Source organism: Oreochromis niloticus, unplaced genomic scaffold (genome assembly GCF_001858045.2).
Source record: "Oreochromis niloticus isolate F11D_XX unplaced genomic scaffold, O_niloticus_UMD_NMBU tig00008064_pilon, whole genome shotgun sequence".
Lineage (NCBI taxonomy): Eukaryota > Metazoa > Chordata > Actinopteri > Cichliformes > Cichlidae > Oreochromis > Oreochromis niloticus.
This window is the reverse complement of record NW_020328944.1, coordinates 781-18,077: the sequence shown is the minus strand read 5'-3', so window position 1 is coordinate 18,077 and position 17,297 is coordinate 781. Positions and strand designations below refer to the sequence as shown.

General features: G+C 41.1%; 1 protein-coding gene and 1 long non-coding RNA gene across 5 annotated transcripts; both read left to right on the top strand.

Annotated features, from left to right (window-relative positions):
- The first annotated feature begins 1,868 nt into the window (after positions 1-1,868).
- Positions 1,869-8,925, top strand: LOC112845603 (zinc finger protein 271-like). 2 transcript variants are annotated; one of them, XM_025905023.1, is made up of 4 exons: positions 1,869-1,936; positions 5,195-5,299; positions 7,168-7,764; positions 8,119-8,925. In XM_025905023.1, the coding sequence occupies exons 2-4, from the start codon at positions 5,282-5,284 to the stop codon at positions 8,794-8,796; spliced, it is 1,293 nt and encodes a 430-aa protein (XP_025760808.1). In that variant the 5' UTR covers positions 1,869-1,936; positions 5,195-5,281; the 3' UTR covers positions 8,797-8,925. The 2 variants fall into 2 exon arrangements, with proteins under 2 accessions (XP_025760808.1, XP_025760807.1); XM_025905022.1 differs by having other exon boundaries at positions 8,116-8,925.
- Positions 8,926-13,088: 4,163 nt separating this feature from the next.
- Positions 13,089-14,853, top strand: LOC112845602 (uncharacterized). 3 transcript variants are annotated; one of them, XR_003218465.1, is made up of 3 exons: positions 13,089-13,403; positions 13,608-13,802; positions 14,795-14,853. It is a non-coding gene; the product is annotated as an uncharacterized LOC112845602 (long non-coding RNA). The 3 variants fall into 3 exon arrangements; XR_003218467.1 differs by lacking the exon at positions 14,795-14,853 and adding an exon at positions 14,678-14,718; XR_003218466.1 differs by lacking the exon at positions 14,795-14,853 and adding an exon at positions 14,391-14,438.
- Positions 14,854-17,297: the final 2,444 nt, after the last annotated feature.

Below are 17,297 nucleotides of genomic sequence, written 5' to 3'. Positions count from 1 at the left end.
ACAAAGAGAGTACCAATTTGATTATTTTGTAGTTCAATGAAAGGTTTCGTTGTTTTTCTTTCTCTTCTTCCTTTGTACATTGTCTTTTACTTTTGCATCTCGTGGTCTTGTCACATATTTTAATTGTGCAAGCAACTGTAGAATGACAACAAAAGTTCTAAGTCTTTTGTCTTGTTATACAATTATATGATTGTTATAAGATTTGAAATGTAAAACAAACACAACACCACATTTTTGGAAATATTTGTGGGTGTTTTCTTTTTTGTTTATTTGGGGGGTTTTGTACTACTTGAACACTAAAGTGGCCCTCACATGAGATGACAGTGCCAGCAGTGGCCCACAGCTCATTGAAGTTTGAGACCACTGCCCTAGACCAACGAGCCACAGGTAAGAAGCAGTTTTAACAATGTTGAATGTCAGAGCAAATCGATGAAGCACAAGAGAAGAACGTATGAAAGATTGTGTTGAAATGTCCTGGAGCTGTATGTGAGGCATTCAGGGAACATCGGTCATTTATGTGGAGAGAAATCTGTCTCAAAAGTGTTACAAATGCATACAGTATGATCCACAAATATAAACTAAGATTTAAAAAATATGTGCAGTGATTGATGTGCTCTCAGGCATGTGCTTCAATCCACACACAAATACAAAACAATCTGACCAGACGTACAACTGTTTCACAAACTCTATAAAGCATTCACACTCCAATGGATGCATCAGAAAGCAACTTGGGATTCAAAGGAGTTTGCAAAGAAAAAAGCGTCTGGACTTCTTTGAGTTGCTTGAAGACGTTTCACCTCTCATCCGAGAAGCTTCTTCAGTTCTAAGGTCAAATGGCCGAGAGTCCCAGATTTAAACCCAGTGGGAGTATCCCCCCAAGGAGGGACAAAGGACCCCTGGTGATCCTCTAATCACATGCGCCAAGGTGTGAAAGCGGGTGTGGGACCTAATCAGCCAGGGTTGGGATTATAATCTTGTCCAAGGATATTTGGCTTGCAGACTGGAGCAGCCAGGGATCAAACCAGAAAACTTTCTGATCAAAAGCTGACTTGTGCTAAATCCTGAACGGCAGCCGCCCCATTTTAGCCATCCAAGATTAAATGGCACATTCTTTAATTACAGAGTTAGGGATTGTTACATGGAACTCAAAATAAGTGTTGAACCCATCTCGTGTCCTGTGTCTTCTAAAGCTGTCTGTACTTTTACCTCCAAAGTTCATCAGCAAACAGTTTGCAGGCCTGTAATTATCAGGCTGTACTCAAGCCCTTGAATTCAACCTAAAAGCTGTGCTGTCATACAGAACAAAGTACCCTCCGCGGAAACTATAGCTAATGTCACAATTGGATCTGATGAGACAGCTATGATTTCTGGACTCGAAGTAAATAATCCTGAATCAATTTATACAACATCAGTTTGTTTGTTTTCCTTTCATAACAAATAGTTTGAGCCATATAATTAATACAGAAGTGATATGGAAACATATTTACAATCCAAAGTCAGAGTAATGGTTTTCAGTAGCACAGTCTTTTATTTACAGTCTGCTTCTCCTGGTGGTAAACCTCTATCACATGTTTGGATTAAAAATTAGGTCTACATAGCTGCTGGTTCCAGTTTAAGCAATATTTTAAAAATACTAAATTCTTCATTGATTTGAGCTGTGGGGTTTGCTATACACTGGCAGAAAACTGTAGAGTAAATGGTGAAAACAAAGAAACCAAATCACAGATCCTTGAATTCCATCTTTTTTATTAACAGAAACTCCAACAAATTTGTGGCCAATTGATGACGTTTAGGATATGAACAGTTCAGTCCAGCAGGTGGCGGTAATGCGCCTTAAAGCTTTAACCGCCCAAAAATCCAAAAGCAGAAGAAGAAGAAGCCGAGTTCCCGCTTTATGGCGTTTTTCTCTCAGTTTATTGTCAAGACTGATTTAAAGGTAAACACCGAGCTAACATTAATCTGAGTTTAGTTAATCTTGAGTTTAGCTCCTGAATGAGGCTTTCTGTTGCTCTCCTCGGTGTCTGTTCTCAAGTTTTTTTGAACCAGTTGAAAAAAAAATCTGACTAAATTGACTCAAGCTGCTTTAAACTAATTCACAGAAAGATATCAGCAAAAGATTATGAAACACAGAGAAGAAAATAATTTTATTAGAAGAAAGCTTTTAAATGAGCTCATTGTAATCAGAGTTTCTGTTATTTTATTAGTCTGTTATTAAGCGCTACTTAGCATCTCTGTGGCACCTGCACAGTTTATGAATGCAGCCTGCTAACCAAGCTAGCTAGCGCCACCCTTCATCCATATAAGGTCACTTCCAAAGGACCCAACATGTTGGGGTTAAAAGTGCTATAATGAAATACATTTATGAGAAATGTAAAAATTAATGTATTCCAGGCTAAAACACAGCTGCCTTCATCAGTGCAAAGTGATTGTAAAAACTGGCCTCACTCTGAGAGGCCCCTCATTAGAATCATTTCAAAGATGATTCGATATATTCTGATCAGTATTCAGTAAATGAGCCTGATTAACTGTTAGCAAAATAATAATGATAGGCCAGAGATACCAGAGATGCATTTTTAAAACAAATACAGCCTCAAATCCTAAGAGGGGATCTGTGTTGTAGTTTTATCACATTTAAATATACTGCAGATTTTTTAAAGCGCCAAACAAAACTGAAATGGAGGAACAAAGATAAATAGAATAGAATAGAATAGTCTTTTATTGTCTTTGTACATATTCAGCTAATATGGTGCTCCACACCAACTGTGCATGGAAAACAATATAAATAGTAAGAATAAATAACATATAATAATGGACTGGATTTATATAGCGCTTTTCAAGGCACCCAGTGCACTTTACTCATTCACGCTCACATTCATACACTGGTGGAGGCAAGCTACGGTTGTAGCCACAGCTGCCCTGGGGCAGACTGACAGAAGCAAGGCTGCCATATCGCGCCATCGGCCCTTCTGGCCAACACCAGTAGGCGGTAGGGTAAAGTGTCTTGCCCAAGGACACAACGACCAGGACAGAAAGGCCGGGGATCGAACCGGCGACCTTCCGGTTACAGGTGCGCTTCCCAACCCCGTGAGCCACGGTCACGTCTCCTCTATAAGAGGAGTATATACAAAGAGGACAGGTTGCAGAATGCTTGAAAGTAGTGCAATGGACTTGATCAGGGGTGTCCAAACTTTTTTCACTGAGGGCCACATACATACAAATATAGGAGGGGCTGGGCCACTTACCAGAAATTAGGTATATAACCTTAACTGTAGCGTATTAAAGTTAGAAAAATCATTTAAAAGTGGTCAAATGTGTTATATTGTTGAATATAATTAAAGACAAAACTGCCTTCATCACAGCTTTCCATAAATGGGTCTTTATTGATTTATTCAGAAAAAGCTTTGGTAGCTCATTCTCAGAACAGCAGCCTCAGATTTCTTCTTGGACAGAAGATTTACAGCACAGAGAAAAAACAAAGGGGAAAATGGGACGGGTACATTTCAAGCTTGTTATTTAAGTTCTTAGGCTTAGCAACACACCTGTTAACGTTCGTTTGAAACGATTATCAGCATTAACAGACTGAACTGGACTTAATAACAGGAGTGCATATAATTTTAGTAAATTATTCTGGTGAGTATCAGCTGCGCTGGGTATGTAAATCGGGCCATCCAGCTGCGGTGCTGATCGTACGCCACTCGTGCCAAAAATCCGGACAAATGTCACTTGATCAAGGAGCAGATCTGCATCAGCTGAGATCAGCTGACTTTGCGTGTGCGTGCGCTGTGCACAGCGGTGTGTACTCTGTGTGTTAACAAGAAAAACGCATATAAGAAAGTGGTGCGCAAAAGCAGGGTAGTGACAGAATTGATGCGCATTATTGATATTTGAAGCATGTGCACCTGCACATTAACACACGGGTACTGTGGAATGTAGTTTTTACTCACCTAAAGCGCTCGTGCTCTCGTCCACTCCCCGCAAAAAAAATTAGCAGCTGTGCGGCGTCTGTGGCATCGGTGCTCTCATCGCATGTGATGGAGTAAAAATCAAAAGCACAGCTTTATCAGACAGCTGCAGTTTAATGTTGGCTGACAGTCTTCAGTGCGTGGCACAACTGGATTTCTGGACATGCTGACGTCGTTGAAGTCCTGCACTGTTTCCGGGCACATTATTTCGGTGATTTTAACGAGGCAGCGTTTTATGAGGTCTCCATCTGAAAAAGGCTTGCCATGTCTTGCGATGAGTTGGGCGACCTCATAGCTGCTATTGTAGCCTTTTCCTGGACAATTTGAGCACGAAAAAAATACTGTTGCTGACCCCGCAGGATAGCTACCCTTTGCTTTAATTTCTGCTCTCACTCAGCACCAGTGTAGGATGCATAGACCTGATGTTTGGTTTCATAATGACGTCGTACATTACACTCTTTCATAACTGCCACAGTTTCAGTGCAGATAAAACAGACACTTCCCCTTGAATTCTTTGAAAAAATATTCACTCTCCCACCGTGTCTGAAATTTTCTGCACTCACTTTCTACCTTTCGCTTCTTTGGTTCTGCCATGTTTGGTAACTTGGGGTAAATTTCTTCTGTGATTGTCCTTTTTGGTGGAGCAACTGCCTTGATCAACAGTAGCTCCCCCTGGTGTTAAAACTAAGAAGTGCAATACACTCAAGCAAAAGTTGAAGTGCGGGCCATATTCTATTCTATTTATAGAATTACTTGAGGGCCAATTAAAAACGGATGCGGCCCGCGGGCCGGACTTTGGACACCCCTGGACTTGATAGTAGAGTAGAGAATCGGAGTGTGACTGAGTGATGAGGGTTACTCGGATCATGGCTCAGATTTCTAAACCCACTCAGATAGGATAATCTTCCACGGCACACCTGATCATTACTCACGGCACACGTATGTGCCGCGGCACAGTGGTTGGGAAACACTGTACTCGTTTATGCAGCTCCATTGATTGTTTTGTTTTTGTTCTTGGCCAGGGCATTTTTTAAAGAGGAATTGCTCTCCTGGTACTGGTGTGCCATACTGCTGAATTTGGTATCAGTGCTCAAACCTTTTGTGTTCGTTTCAAACAAGTTGCCCGCCCAAGGAAGCTAAAATTTGTTCTGTGTGTTCCCAGATGAACATATGAGACACTTTGACTCTTCAGTGCAGTGTGGAGCCTAACAAAGTTCTGTTTTGTGTCCCAGCTGATAAGCAGGAGGACAAGAGTCTGACGGAGCAGCAGAGGAACATTTAAGCTACTTGGACTCAGCTCAGCCACTGTGGAGAAAACAATGAGTTCGACACAGAAGGTGACAGATACTAGTGTTAAGAAATACTCCATTAAAAGCTGAAGTACTGATATATATTTTATGCTAAACTAACTGAACCTTGTGCAATATTAATGTAATGTAATAATCATGTAATAATACAATGGCTACATTGTAGAGGGTGACTTTGCCTCTAAAGAGGAAAATGGGCAGGGAAGAGGTTAAAGTGGGATTCAGCAGGATTCAACCCTAAAATCAGCTGTAGTGGCTCAGTGTGGGGAAGAGAATCACAGCTCACAATAATTTCTATTGAGAGCTCCAATAGATTTTTTTAATGTACAGGCTGTGATCAGCTGGCCTGCTGCTCTCTGTGAATTCAACCAGATGTCAGCAGATGTTTCATGAGTTGTCCTGGCTGATTTCCATCCTCTACACCAGCGGTCCCCAACCTTTTTTGCGCCACGGACCAGTTTATGCCCGACAATATTTTCACGGACCGGCCTTTAAGGTGTCACGGATAAATACAACAAAATAAAACTAGTACCGGTACCGAAAAAAAGATTTATTCATAACACATGTGAGAAGACCCAGGAAAACCGAGTTAACGATAAAAACGATAACAAAATAACGCTGAAAACCGATAAAAACCCTGAAAAACATACATTTCACACCTGAGCCTCAACTCTCGTGGCCCAGGTACCAAACGACTCACGGACCGGTACCGGTCTGAGGCCCGGGGGTTGGGGACCGCTGCTCTACACTGACAGTACACTGTCTTTATATTAGACACTATACTGTTGGTATGTGGGTGGAGCTCAGTGAATGAATGTCAGCATCATGAGCTTAAGTTTAAGTTAATCTCTGCTACACTTGATGTAACCTAACTCTGACATGAGCACCAGTCACACACTATTCTTTACTTTAAATCCATCACAGTACAGTAAACTTACCTGCTTGTCCTGCACTAACCTGCAGAGGATTTTTCTGCAGGCTTTAAATCACACCGGGAGACAAACTGCACACAAACAGTTTGTGTGTTTGCTGATGTTTGTTGGGCTGATAGAAATGCTGCATTTGAAATTACCTGCCACATAAAAAATATTACTCCATTTATTCTCGCTTGGCTTCTGTATTGCTAACTAGATGTTGAAATACTGCGACTGCAACTTATCAGCACCTGCAGTCGTTCAGGTGCTGTGCCAAAAAACATAAACGCTGGCCCATTTTAACCCCTGACTAAGGCACACAGTTTTGCCTCTTTAATCTCTTATGATTAGTACATGATCAGGATTGGATTTCATGTGTTACTGTTTAGGCTCAAATCGATTTGATCTTTGATGCCCGCAGTGATGAAATAACTCCCCTCAAATGGCTTAAACCAGAACAAGCCTGTTTTGAAAATGTAAGGAGTAGAAAATACAGATATATATTTTTTTAACGTAGGGAGTAAAAGTTAAAAAACCCTCAGGTTACAATCAGACTCTGACATCATTCTTCACTGAACCAAACTAGTAACTGTTACATTTGATTCATTGTCATTGAATAAATTAGACAATTATAGAAATATATAATAGAAAACAGCAACAGGAAATATAAAAAATATAAAAAAAAGTACAGACCTAGTAAACATTCATTACTGTTCTGAGTGTGTTAGCATTAATATTTGTGTACAAGCAGGAGGGATGGGCATGATTTTAGAGTGTTTGAACAGTCATTAATTATTTTTAACACCAGGGTGGATGTAATGTGTTACTACTACCAGTAGGTGGGGATAAGAGACCTTTAAGGTGTTTGGTGCCACACTCCAACTTCAGGTTTAAAACTAGTGTTAATGGAGGGAGTTTGAAGCTTCAGTTTGTTTAATGACTGCATTTCACTCACTGCCTCTGTTTGTATCTCTGTCACTGCAGGACCAACATGGACCGAGAAGTCAGCGCTCTCAGGAGGCCGACAAACCTCACAGAAGAAAGAGAGAGAAAAAATACACCTGTGACGAGTGTGGGAAGGATTTTACTAGGGAGTCTAAACTAAAACAACATCAGCTCATCCACACTGGAGAGAGACCGTTCAGCTGTGACTTGTGTGGAAAGTCGTTTTCCTGGAAGAATGTCCTAAAAAGACACCAAATCATCCACAGTGGAGTTAAAGCTTACAGCTGTGATCAGTGTGGTAAAGCTTTTACTCAAAGTAGCCACTTACAGAGACATCTAGTTACCCACTCTGGAATTAAGGCATACAGCTGTGACATCTGTGGAAAAACTTTCAGCCAGCTATGGAGCCGAAATATACACCTACGCATTCACTCCAGAGAAAATGTGTACTGGTGTGATCAGTGTGGCAAATACTTTACAACAGACGCACATTTACAAAGCCACATGTTTACCCACACTGAGGAGAGACCTTATCAATGTGACCTGTGTGACAAGACTTTTAAAACTCCACATTACCTGAGACAACACCAACAGATCCACACCAGAAAGAGACTCTACAAGTGCAGTTACTGTGAGGTATGTATTTTTATTTTTATGTTGTAAGTTCAGTCTGACTGTTTGGAACAAGTCTGCTCATTAAATTGAGTTAGCATGTTAGCACTTCTACTGCTCCGAAGAGTAGCTCTGAGCAATTATTCAGATTTTCATTTCATTTAAGTGTAAGTCAGATGTTACTGTAATATTAAATAAGTATTACTGTAGTATTATGGTGGTAGTATTGTAGTTATTGTAGCCCAGTAAACTGAGTGTGTTAATTGAAACAGTAAAATATAATTGGACATCTGCAGAGATGCTCTTTATTTCAGGCGATGTTCAGGATAAAAGTATTGAAGGACTGACTTACACTGTCTTTGTGTCTTTGTTTAGAAGCAGAGTGACACAGATGGATCCACTTCTCAACCCTGTCATCGCTGTGGTGGTGGGAAAGACTTTCGTTGTGACATCTGTGGAAAAACTTTCAGTCAGCAAGCCGGCCTAAAAGTACATCAACGTAAACACACTGGAGACAAACTGAAATACTGCAAAGAATGTGGGAGAAGCTTCCCCACATCAAGTGAGTTAAAACAACATGAACTCTCTCACAGTGGGGTCAAAAAGCACCTCTGTGATCAGTGTGGGTCATCCTTCACCACTGCAGGTCACCTTAAAACACACAAACGAGTCCACACAGGAGAGAAACCACACAAGTGCAGACACTGTGACAAAAGCTTCTCACGTTCAAGTCATCGTAACGAGCATGAACGTACACACATGGAAGGAAACTACAGCTGTGAGCAGTGTGACAAGAGCTTCAGTAATCTCAGTTCATACTCCGCACACAAACGATCCCACGTTACTAATAAACTGTTTCACTGTTACCAATGTGCCAAAACATTCACTTCATTATCTGCTCTGTGCAAACATCAGCGTGATCACGCAGGGCTGAAATCGTTCCCATCACAGGATGACAGCGAATCTGAAGAGAGAGAAACATCCCCTTCTGGTTTCAGAGTCCAGCTTAAAACCCTGGAGATCAGGCTCCACAGAGTTCAGATCAGCTCTCCTTAAAGATCTAATGAGGCTATGAATCAAACTGTTCATGTAGTTCAATTTTAATCTTTATAAACTGTTGTTCTATAGTGTTTGTGTTCAGTGGTTACCTTTGTTTTTTCAGTGGTTGGATGAAAAATCAGTTTCCTGTTGTTCAAGTTTTTATTGAATGTATTTTATTAAAGTTCTTAAAGTTCTTTTTGAGTTCTTTTTGTTTAAGTTCTTAAATAAAGTTAAAAAAATGTTAAATAAAGAATTGGTTTAACGACAAAGATTTTGAGCCATGATGTCATTTCCTGTATTTCAGAGTAAAGACTGAAGTGACAAATGGAAACATGTTTACAGTCATGGAATAAACACCGATGGGTCACATGTAGGAAGTACTATTGCTGACCTGATAGACTCGACCTTGTTTACAAAGAAAGAAAGGAACTGATTACATGTGTCAGCAGAGGCTTCAGGGTTGTTTAGAGTAGAGCTGATAGTCTTAAAGAGAACACGGGGATTATGACAATTTAACACAATGATATGAGAAAAATATCTGTTTCTTTCATTTTCACTGTATTCTGATCAAATTTCCAACATTCTTTTAACATTTCAAAAGAAACCTGCAATTTGTCTTTCTTCCACTTTCACTCTGCTCTCCTACACTGACGCCTGACTGCTCGGGTGGATTCATTTAACCAGGACTGTGAAATACGTTTTGGGCGCCTGGTTTTTAATGTGTTCACAGTGTTTAGGGTCTGAGTACAGGTTTCCTGGAACTGCAAAAGCAGCTCATCTGGGGTGGACCCAATAAGTAATCTCAGGGTCGGTAAAGATTTTCTTTATAAAAGTGGAGGAGAGAGCAGCGGCGGGGTGGAGCGCGAGCTTTAAACTCATGCACAAGAGAAATGTCAATTACAACCATATGATAACACCAGGTCATGAGTGTGCTCCTGCTGATGTGTAGGGCCTTCAACGGACTGTAAAGGTAAAAAGACTGATTAAATTTAAAAACTCCTGAGCAAGCAGTCCATCAGTGCAACAGACATGAATATTAAAATCACCAACTATCCTGTTTAGGCACAATTTCAGCCAAAAAATATGAAAAGTAATTTAAAAAAAGTCTTTAAATCACTGCCCATACAACTGGTTGAGAGCGTCCCAGTTCAAACATGCCACCCAAAAAGAATGCTGGGTTAAAAATGACCTAATTTGTAACCAAACACTGGGTCAAATATGGACCGAGCCAATGCTGGGTTGTTTCAACTTAACAGGGTTTGGTTACTAGTTTGACCCAGCACACTGGGTTACGATAACTATCCAAAAATTGGGTTAAATTGACCAATGTTTAAAGCTGAGGTTACCAAAAATTGGGTCGAAACTCGAACCCATCACAAGGGTTATATTACAATTAACGTTTGGGTTAAGATGTCACAGCCAGGAGGATCAGCAGGGCGCTGATCAGCTGTTTCTGCCTTTCTCTCTCTCTCTCTCGTTCTCTTTTTCTCGCTGAGGCGGAACTCATTGCGGGTTCACGCCCTCAGCCCACGCCCCTCGGAGGAAGAAACAGCCTCATTAGTGTGGCCAGCATTTAAGCCAGGGAGTGACTGCTGTTTTTTGCTTCTAACCTCGGATTCCTGCGTGTGAGTCCTCCACGTCAACCGTAACATAAGATTTCTACTTATCATAAAAAAAAACTAGATTCAAAGCAGATTGTCTCAAAAAAATCTTTTTATTGCCATATGATACACAGAACATAGACACCAAAATTCATAAAAAATATATCAATGAAAGTAAAATGCAATTAACAAAAAAGTATAATTCATTACATTATATCCATTACTTCAAATCAGTCTTTGGTTACAGCACACGTCAGGGCCGTGCAGAGACGTTTATAGGGGCGGGTGCTCAAAGCTAAAAAGGGGCACATTGAACCAGGCTGAATAACAACAACACACATTCATCAAGAATCTAATATGGGATCGCATCATACTATATTACTGTTGTGAGACAAAGCAAACATAGCCTGTGTTTTACCTGATGGGTACAATGTTGCTGTTGAGGGGTTGCTGCTGCTCCTGCTGCTGATAGTGCTGGAGGGCAGGACTGTGTTGATCTGAGACTGTAGACATTAAAAAGTCCATAGGAGAGATGGTAGCTGATTAAACAAGTGTCATGAGATAATAACAAAATGCAAAGATTTGTGACAGCGCTTGGAACCATAAGGCAACAAAAAACTGAGAAATAAACTAGACCCTGCCTGTGAATCACTCTTTGCCTCTCTTCCTCCTTCCATCTATCACTCTCCACTTGCTGTCCATCTGAGAACAAGGCACAACTTGCTATTGCAATAAACTATTATTTAATTATCCACACTTAACAACTCCTGCACTTAATCTATAATAAAATGATGACAGAAAAATGTTATAGAAGCAAAACATTTCAGTTGTGCTTATCATTTTTATACTGGAATACCTCTCCAACAATTGGTACATGTGTTAATGTTACCTGTGCTCTTTGTAATCCAGCTGCTGAGGGATCCACTGCCTTTAGTAGCCTCACACAGCTCCTACTGTTTCCTCATGTCCTTACCAGCCATGTCTGGACAATGTTATATGAGTAATAATTCAAAAATCCATATACACAAAACACACACATGCACGCACAGTGACATTTTAGACCTTCTTCAGAATACTGTATATACTGTGGGCACAAGTTTCCATCATGGTGCTGATCCAGAATCCTTCCCTTATTATTTATTACTAGAGCAAGGAGGGAAAAAAAGTAATAAATTTAAAATAATGTATTTATGATGATTCCATTTGTTTCACTATCCACTCTGTGCAGGGGGAAAGCTTATTACATTTTTAAACTGTAGAGATACAATAATTTTGCTGCTGTAAAATCAGCATTTTGTCTTATTTAAAATATAAATCTAATATAATCTGTTTCTTAATGTATGTTCTTTAAAATACAGCGTGTTTTTTTTAAATATTATAATAATCCATTATTATGTGGACATGCATATTAGATCGTTTTAAGTGAAATATAAGCCCTCCAGAAAGGCAGGAAAAGCCCTGTAACTTACTTTAAAACTAAATATGTTCTCTAAAACGGTGGACAGAGCTACAGACCCATGACAGCCTTATCCAGTGAGCCAGCAGCTATGACCAGCACTACATGTGCAGTTAATAAAAGGACAGGTAAAGTTTGTCGCGCTGTTGCACACACAGCACGCTCATTTGTTTCAGTTCGTCAGTTTCCACAAGACAGCTTACCAACGTGTACGTAATAAGCTAATACTCCTGTGTGCTGCAGACTACAGTGTGCGCTGTACACCTACTTACTGGTTTTGTCGCATCAGTCTGTGTCTCTGAGTTAATTGTGTCTCTCCTACAGCTCCGGACCGCAAAACCCCCCCCCAAAAAAACAAACACGGGCGTGCACTTTGTGAGCTCGTTCCCGGCTCGTAACCAGCGCGTTCTGCCGTCAGGGATGCACGGTGAGGCCGGTTCAAATATGAACACAGTTTGATTTATTATATAACAAAAAAAAACAAAACAACGACAACAACACACTGAATGTCTAAAACAGCGTCCCAAAGTACAAGAAAGAATATATATACAACCGGGGATTACCAGCAGAGGTGGACCAAAACAAAACCACACAAAGGAAACCTACTACAGTCTTTTCACCTGGTGCTGTACAACAAAAGAAGCGTGGAAAACGACCCACCACCTACGGTCCCACAGCCGCTGGTAGCGACCGGCCAGGGAGAACATGAAAAAAAAGGACATTTATCTTCTGTTCTTCAACACTTGGTTTTTTTGGGGCGGGGCGGGGGTTCTCTAAATGAGCTATTAAGTTTCTTGTGCAATATTGTTGCACACAAATTACACATGGAAACCTAGCTAGTTTTCCATTGCCTTTCACAAAATGGGACTGCCAATGTTGGACGGCGTTCCAAGCCAAAGCCTTCCTGCTACCAGGAATCCCTGCTTGGAAACCTGCTGGCGGCGTCACTAGCTTTACACCACGCTCTTCAGCCTCAGCTTTTTGGCCTCTTTTCAGCACACCTACCTAGTCCCACTCATCAATGAAGGTAAATACAAGCAGGTCATTCTGAAAAACACACACAGCTTATCATCTTATCCTTCTACAACACCTAAAAGCACTCTGTTCATTTCTTCGCTAGATTAGCCGCTAGCATACACGCTGCTGTGTTAGAGGCTTGTTGCTACCTAGTTAGCCATGCTGCACACCTGTTACTCTGTATTTGTCAATGATTCGGCACTCCTTCGGTTTTGTTATCCATTTTTAGACAGTAATGAGATCATCTGCACACTCCACAGAGCTCCAGAGTTACTGTTCATAGCAAAAGTGTAATGCTGCCCTGTGTGCCCACAGATGACTATCGGAGCAGGCTGTCATCCAAACAAGGTGAAGGTCTCTGACCCTGGAGTGGCAAAGACGGGCCTCCAAGCCTTCCAGCCAACATACTTCACTGAAGGTGGGCTCGGCTGCAGATATTCCACTGGACATAGGAGAGCGTGACCTCAGCCAGCTGACAGCCTCTCTTACAACACCCTCAGGCCCAGAGGAGCCCTGCCTGCTGAAGATGCTGCGTAACGCTCACATCGGTGAGTGTCCGTCTGATAATTGAGAAGTTTGCTAAACAATGAGACTCATCAGAATCCAAATACTTTATTAATCCCTAAGTAAAAGACAGAGGGGGAAAGTAATAAAAGTTAAAGCACGGGGAAAGAAGCAGGAGCAATTGAAACGGGCTGCATGCATACACAAGAATAAGTGTTGTTAACATCTGTTTTGTCTGTCTGTCTTAGGAATCTCCTTTGCTCCCAAGGAGATTGGTGAGCACCTTGTTAACATCAAGAAGAACGGCCGTCATGTTCCCAGCAGCCCAATTGCTGTTATGATCAAGCAGTCAGGGATTGGTGATGTGAGCCGTGTGCGTGTGAGCGGACCGTGGCTGACCGAGGACAGGACTTTTCAGCCTTGAGAGTTCATCATTGATGCAGGTATGTGCTCAGTGAAAGCATAGATACTGTGATATTTTTCTTTTTAAACATTCAAATAGAATATTTGTCAGCCTCATCTTGTTATATTAGGCTTCATCTGCTTGAGCCTTTCCACTGAAGGGCTCAGTTAAGTGGGCATTAACGCTGAGGACCAGGAGGATGGCTGGTGACACGATGTGTTGCTTTTTTAGGTCTTTTAGCCTGTTTCACTTTGTCAGACAGGTTCTATTTAACTGATTCACAAGTCTGAAATTAATCAGGCCTGAGTGTGTTTAGTAACACTGAACTGAGGTGTCCAAAATTGGTTAATCACAGTTAACTCGTGATTTAACAAGAGGGGCATTTTTTTACACAGGACCAGGGAGGTTTGGATAATCTTTCTCCCTAATCTATGAAATCATCATTTAAAAACTGTATTTTGTATTAACTTGTCTTATCTGTGTCTAATATTAAAATGTGTTTGATGATCTGAAACATGTAAGTGTGATAAATATGCAAAACACTAGGAAACCAGGAAGGGGGCAAACACCTTTTCACATCACTGTAGACGTGATTACTGAATACCTTTTACATCCTGGATTACAATAGGATATCCATCAACGGCAGATACTGGTCTCCATGACACACAGATACTGGAGTGGTCTGAGAGAAAGGAATCTGTGTCTCTGGACCAAAATGACTGTACGTGTAGTGCTGTAGAAACAATACTGCCCACAAACCTTGATGTTTCTATATGTGGAAACCTTCAAGTATCCGTATCCTCCTGTAAGGGTAAAGTAATGGGACATTTGCACTTTTTGCATGTAAGCCTGTCGGTCTTAACTGGAAGTTGCACTTGAGCTGTCTTGGCATCTTTCCCTTGTTTGACTCACCAGTTTTGCCCTGAGCTGAACCGCTGCCTCCTTCTCTGTTGTGGTACTCAGCGGTGACCAAGATGCTGTAACGTGCATCTGGCTGCAGTGACTCCAGCATCACCTGCTTCTCTCCACCAGGGACCAGCACCTGCAGACAACAAACAACACTATCATCCCAACACAGTCAGAACTCATTTAAAGTTTTGGGACTTGTGGAATTTCTGGAATTCTGACACATGACAGCCGGCTGAAGCCAGAAGAGGTGAAGATGTGATGACTACGACCCACTCGCAGTGTGATCCTGGCTATCAGCTCCAGTCAATGCTGTGTAGGACACGTGATACTGGAGGACATGAGCATTGGGAGGTACCCAACTGATCACCATGCTGACGGCAGTCTCATCAGAAACCGTGAGGCTGGTTGGGCCTCCACCAGAGCCTGCAGCAACATCATAGAAGAGATAAAGTACCACAGCTAACGACACTTAACACTCACTTTGCTCCTTTATAGGAGGAAATTATTTTGGCAGCAGAGCAAAGTGTTTTTTTAGAAAATAAATGTAAAGTATAACAGAGAATTTGATACTTTGATTTGATACTTTAACCTCACTACATTTATTTCATAGCTCGGAGTTCTAGTTACTCAAAGATGAGAATTTAGATGTGAAATTTAACCTTTAAGTGACTAGTACTTTGAGAACGGCCATCAATTACACAATGAAGTTCATTGACGTACAGGTTATTGTATTAGTAATGCTATATTGTACATAGAGACAGAATATGACATGAAGGGCTACTGACCACAGAAAACTCAAAGGTAATTGGGCCTATAGCCTAACGGGAGAGAAACAAGCTTTCTGCGATTCTATCTGTGTTTTTGTGGTAATCTTGATATCTTAGGTTGTCTCATTACTGTCATATATGTCCTATCATTAAAACACTGGCTTCTAACAACTAACAGTGTCTCGAAAATAATTGAATAAATTAAGAAATAATATGGGTGCATGACTCAAATGCACGACTTGTAACTTGTGTATTTTTTAGGCTGAACACTGCTGCTAATGTGACTTCGGTAAATGGTTTCAGGCTCTCCCCTCCTGAGTTGAGAAACGTTCAGGATCAGAAAATGTGTGACTCACAGGTGCTGTAGCGTATGGCCACAGCTTCACTCTGAGCTCCATCTCCATAGAGTGCAGACAGTGATATCTGATGCTCCTTAAGACACAGGACAACAGTTTATTGAGACATTGTATTTTTTACTTCATAATATGTACTCCAACAATCCAATAGTTCTTCCCCACCTGTCTCAGGTCGCCTCCACTTAGTGAGGTAAGAAACATCATCATCAGCTGCAGCTTCCCAGCGCACCGTGATGTCACTGTCTGAGAAATTAGTTACCCTAAGGTCAGAAGGAGGAGGCACCTCCACTAGAAGAAAAGAATAATGTGTATGGGAATTTTTTAAAAATGAGAAAGCTACATTTTGACATCTTTCATTATTAATAACATTTACAGTACTGTGCAAAAGTCGTGAGCCACACGCTGAAGTATTTCTTTGGACATTATCTGGTTTTTCCACTCCTTTTTAGTCCAGTTCTTGTACCTGACCATTTTCTGAGTAATGTTTTTTGTTTGTTTGTTTTTTGTTTGTGTAAACACTTGGCACTGACCATTATTGGAGAATTAAAAAGCGCCTAAGTCAAGGAATGTGTGTGCACATAACAGAAAACTTGGCAAAGAACCAATTTTAAATCTTTAAGCACTTTGTTACTAGCAGCCTGTCACGAAAACACATTTTGTATAGTGGTTTTTTTTTTGTTTGTTTTTTTTAAATCTTGTGAATAAAATGTATACAAATGTGTGTGATTAATCACAATGTGTTAGTGTGTAATCACCCTGAGACATGCATGCCTGTCTGCTAGCGTCAGATCTAAAGCCATTTCTGATTTGGAGATGCAGGCTGCAGATTCTGTCCAGATTATCCCAGCTCTGGTCACTAAACATCCAGTCTTCACTATCAAATGTGTAAAATTCAAGACTGGTCCCAACAGGCAAAAACTGCATAGCCACACAAGTCCCAGCGTTTCCCACAGCAGCAGCAGCAGTGAAAGAAAGTGGATAAAGGATGAATGAGTCTGTGCTTATCGGGTCTCTGCTCTCCCCAAGCTGGCGTTGTGTTGGTAGCCATGACAAGGGAGATAGTCCCAGCTTTATAAATAAAGGCCCAACACCCCGAAAAAAGAAAAACAGAAAAGAAAAAAAGGTCGGGATCCCTGCGCAGACCAGGAATCCCCCTAGCAGGCCGAAGCTCCAGACAGGAGTCGGCATGAGTGATTGAGTGAGAATCGAACCTCGCCTGTCTGTGCTTCAAGCTGCCAGGGGCGGCGGCAAGTGCTCTGCGCCACCTGCCGGGGCCGTGGAATTCGTGCAAATTTGATATATTGACTTCTCTGAAGACAAATTATTTTTGAAAAGGAAAATAATAATTTTAATGTGAGGCAAAACATGTATGGTGCTCGGTAAAGATGACACGCCGACTCACTTCTTCTTTTTTTGTTTTTGTTTTGATTTTTTTTTTGTTTGAGAAAGTTTGTTTCAACTTAGACCATTGTCAGTGACGTCATTCTACGTGACTACCACAGG

What these genes read in the sequence shown, in the direction of transcription:
- LOC112845603 (XM_025905022.1), top strand. An exon ending in ACAAGTGCAGTTACTGTGAG is followed by an intron (nt 7,765 to 8,115) that starts GTATGTATTTTT and finishes GTCTTTGTTTAG; the next exon opens with AAGCAGAGTGACACAGATGG.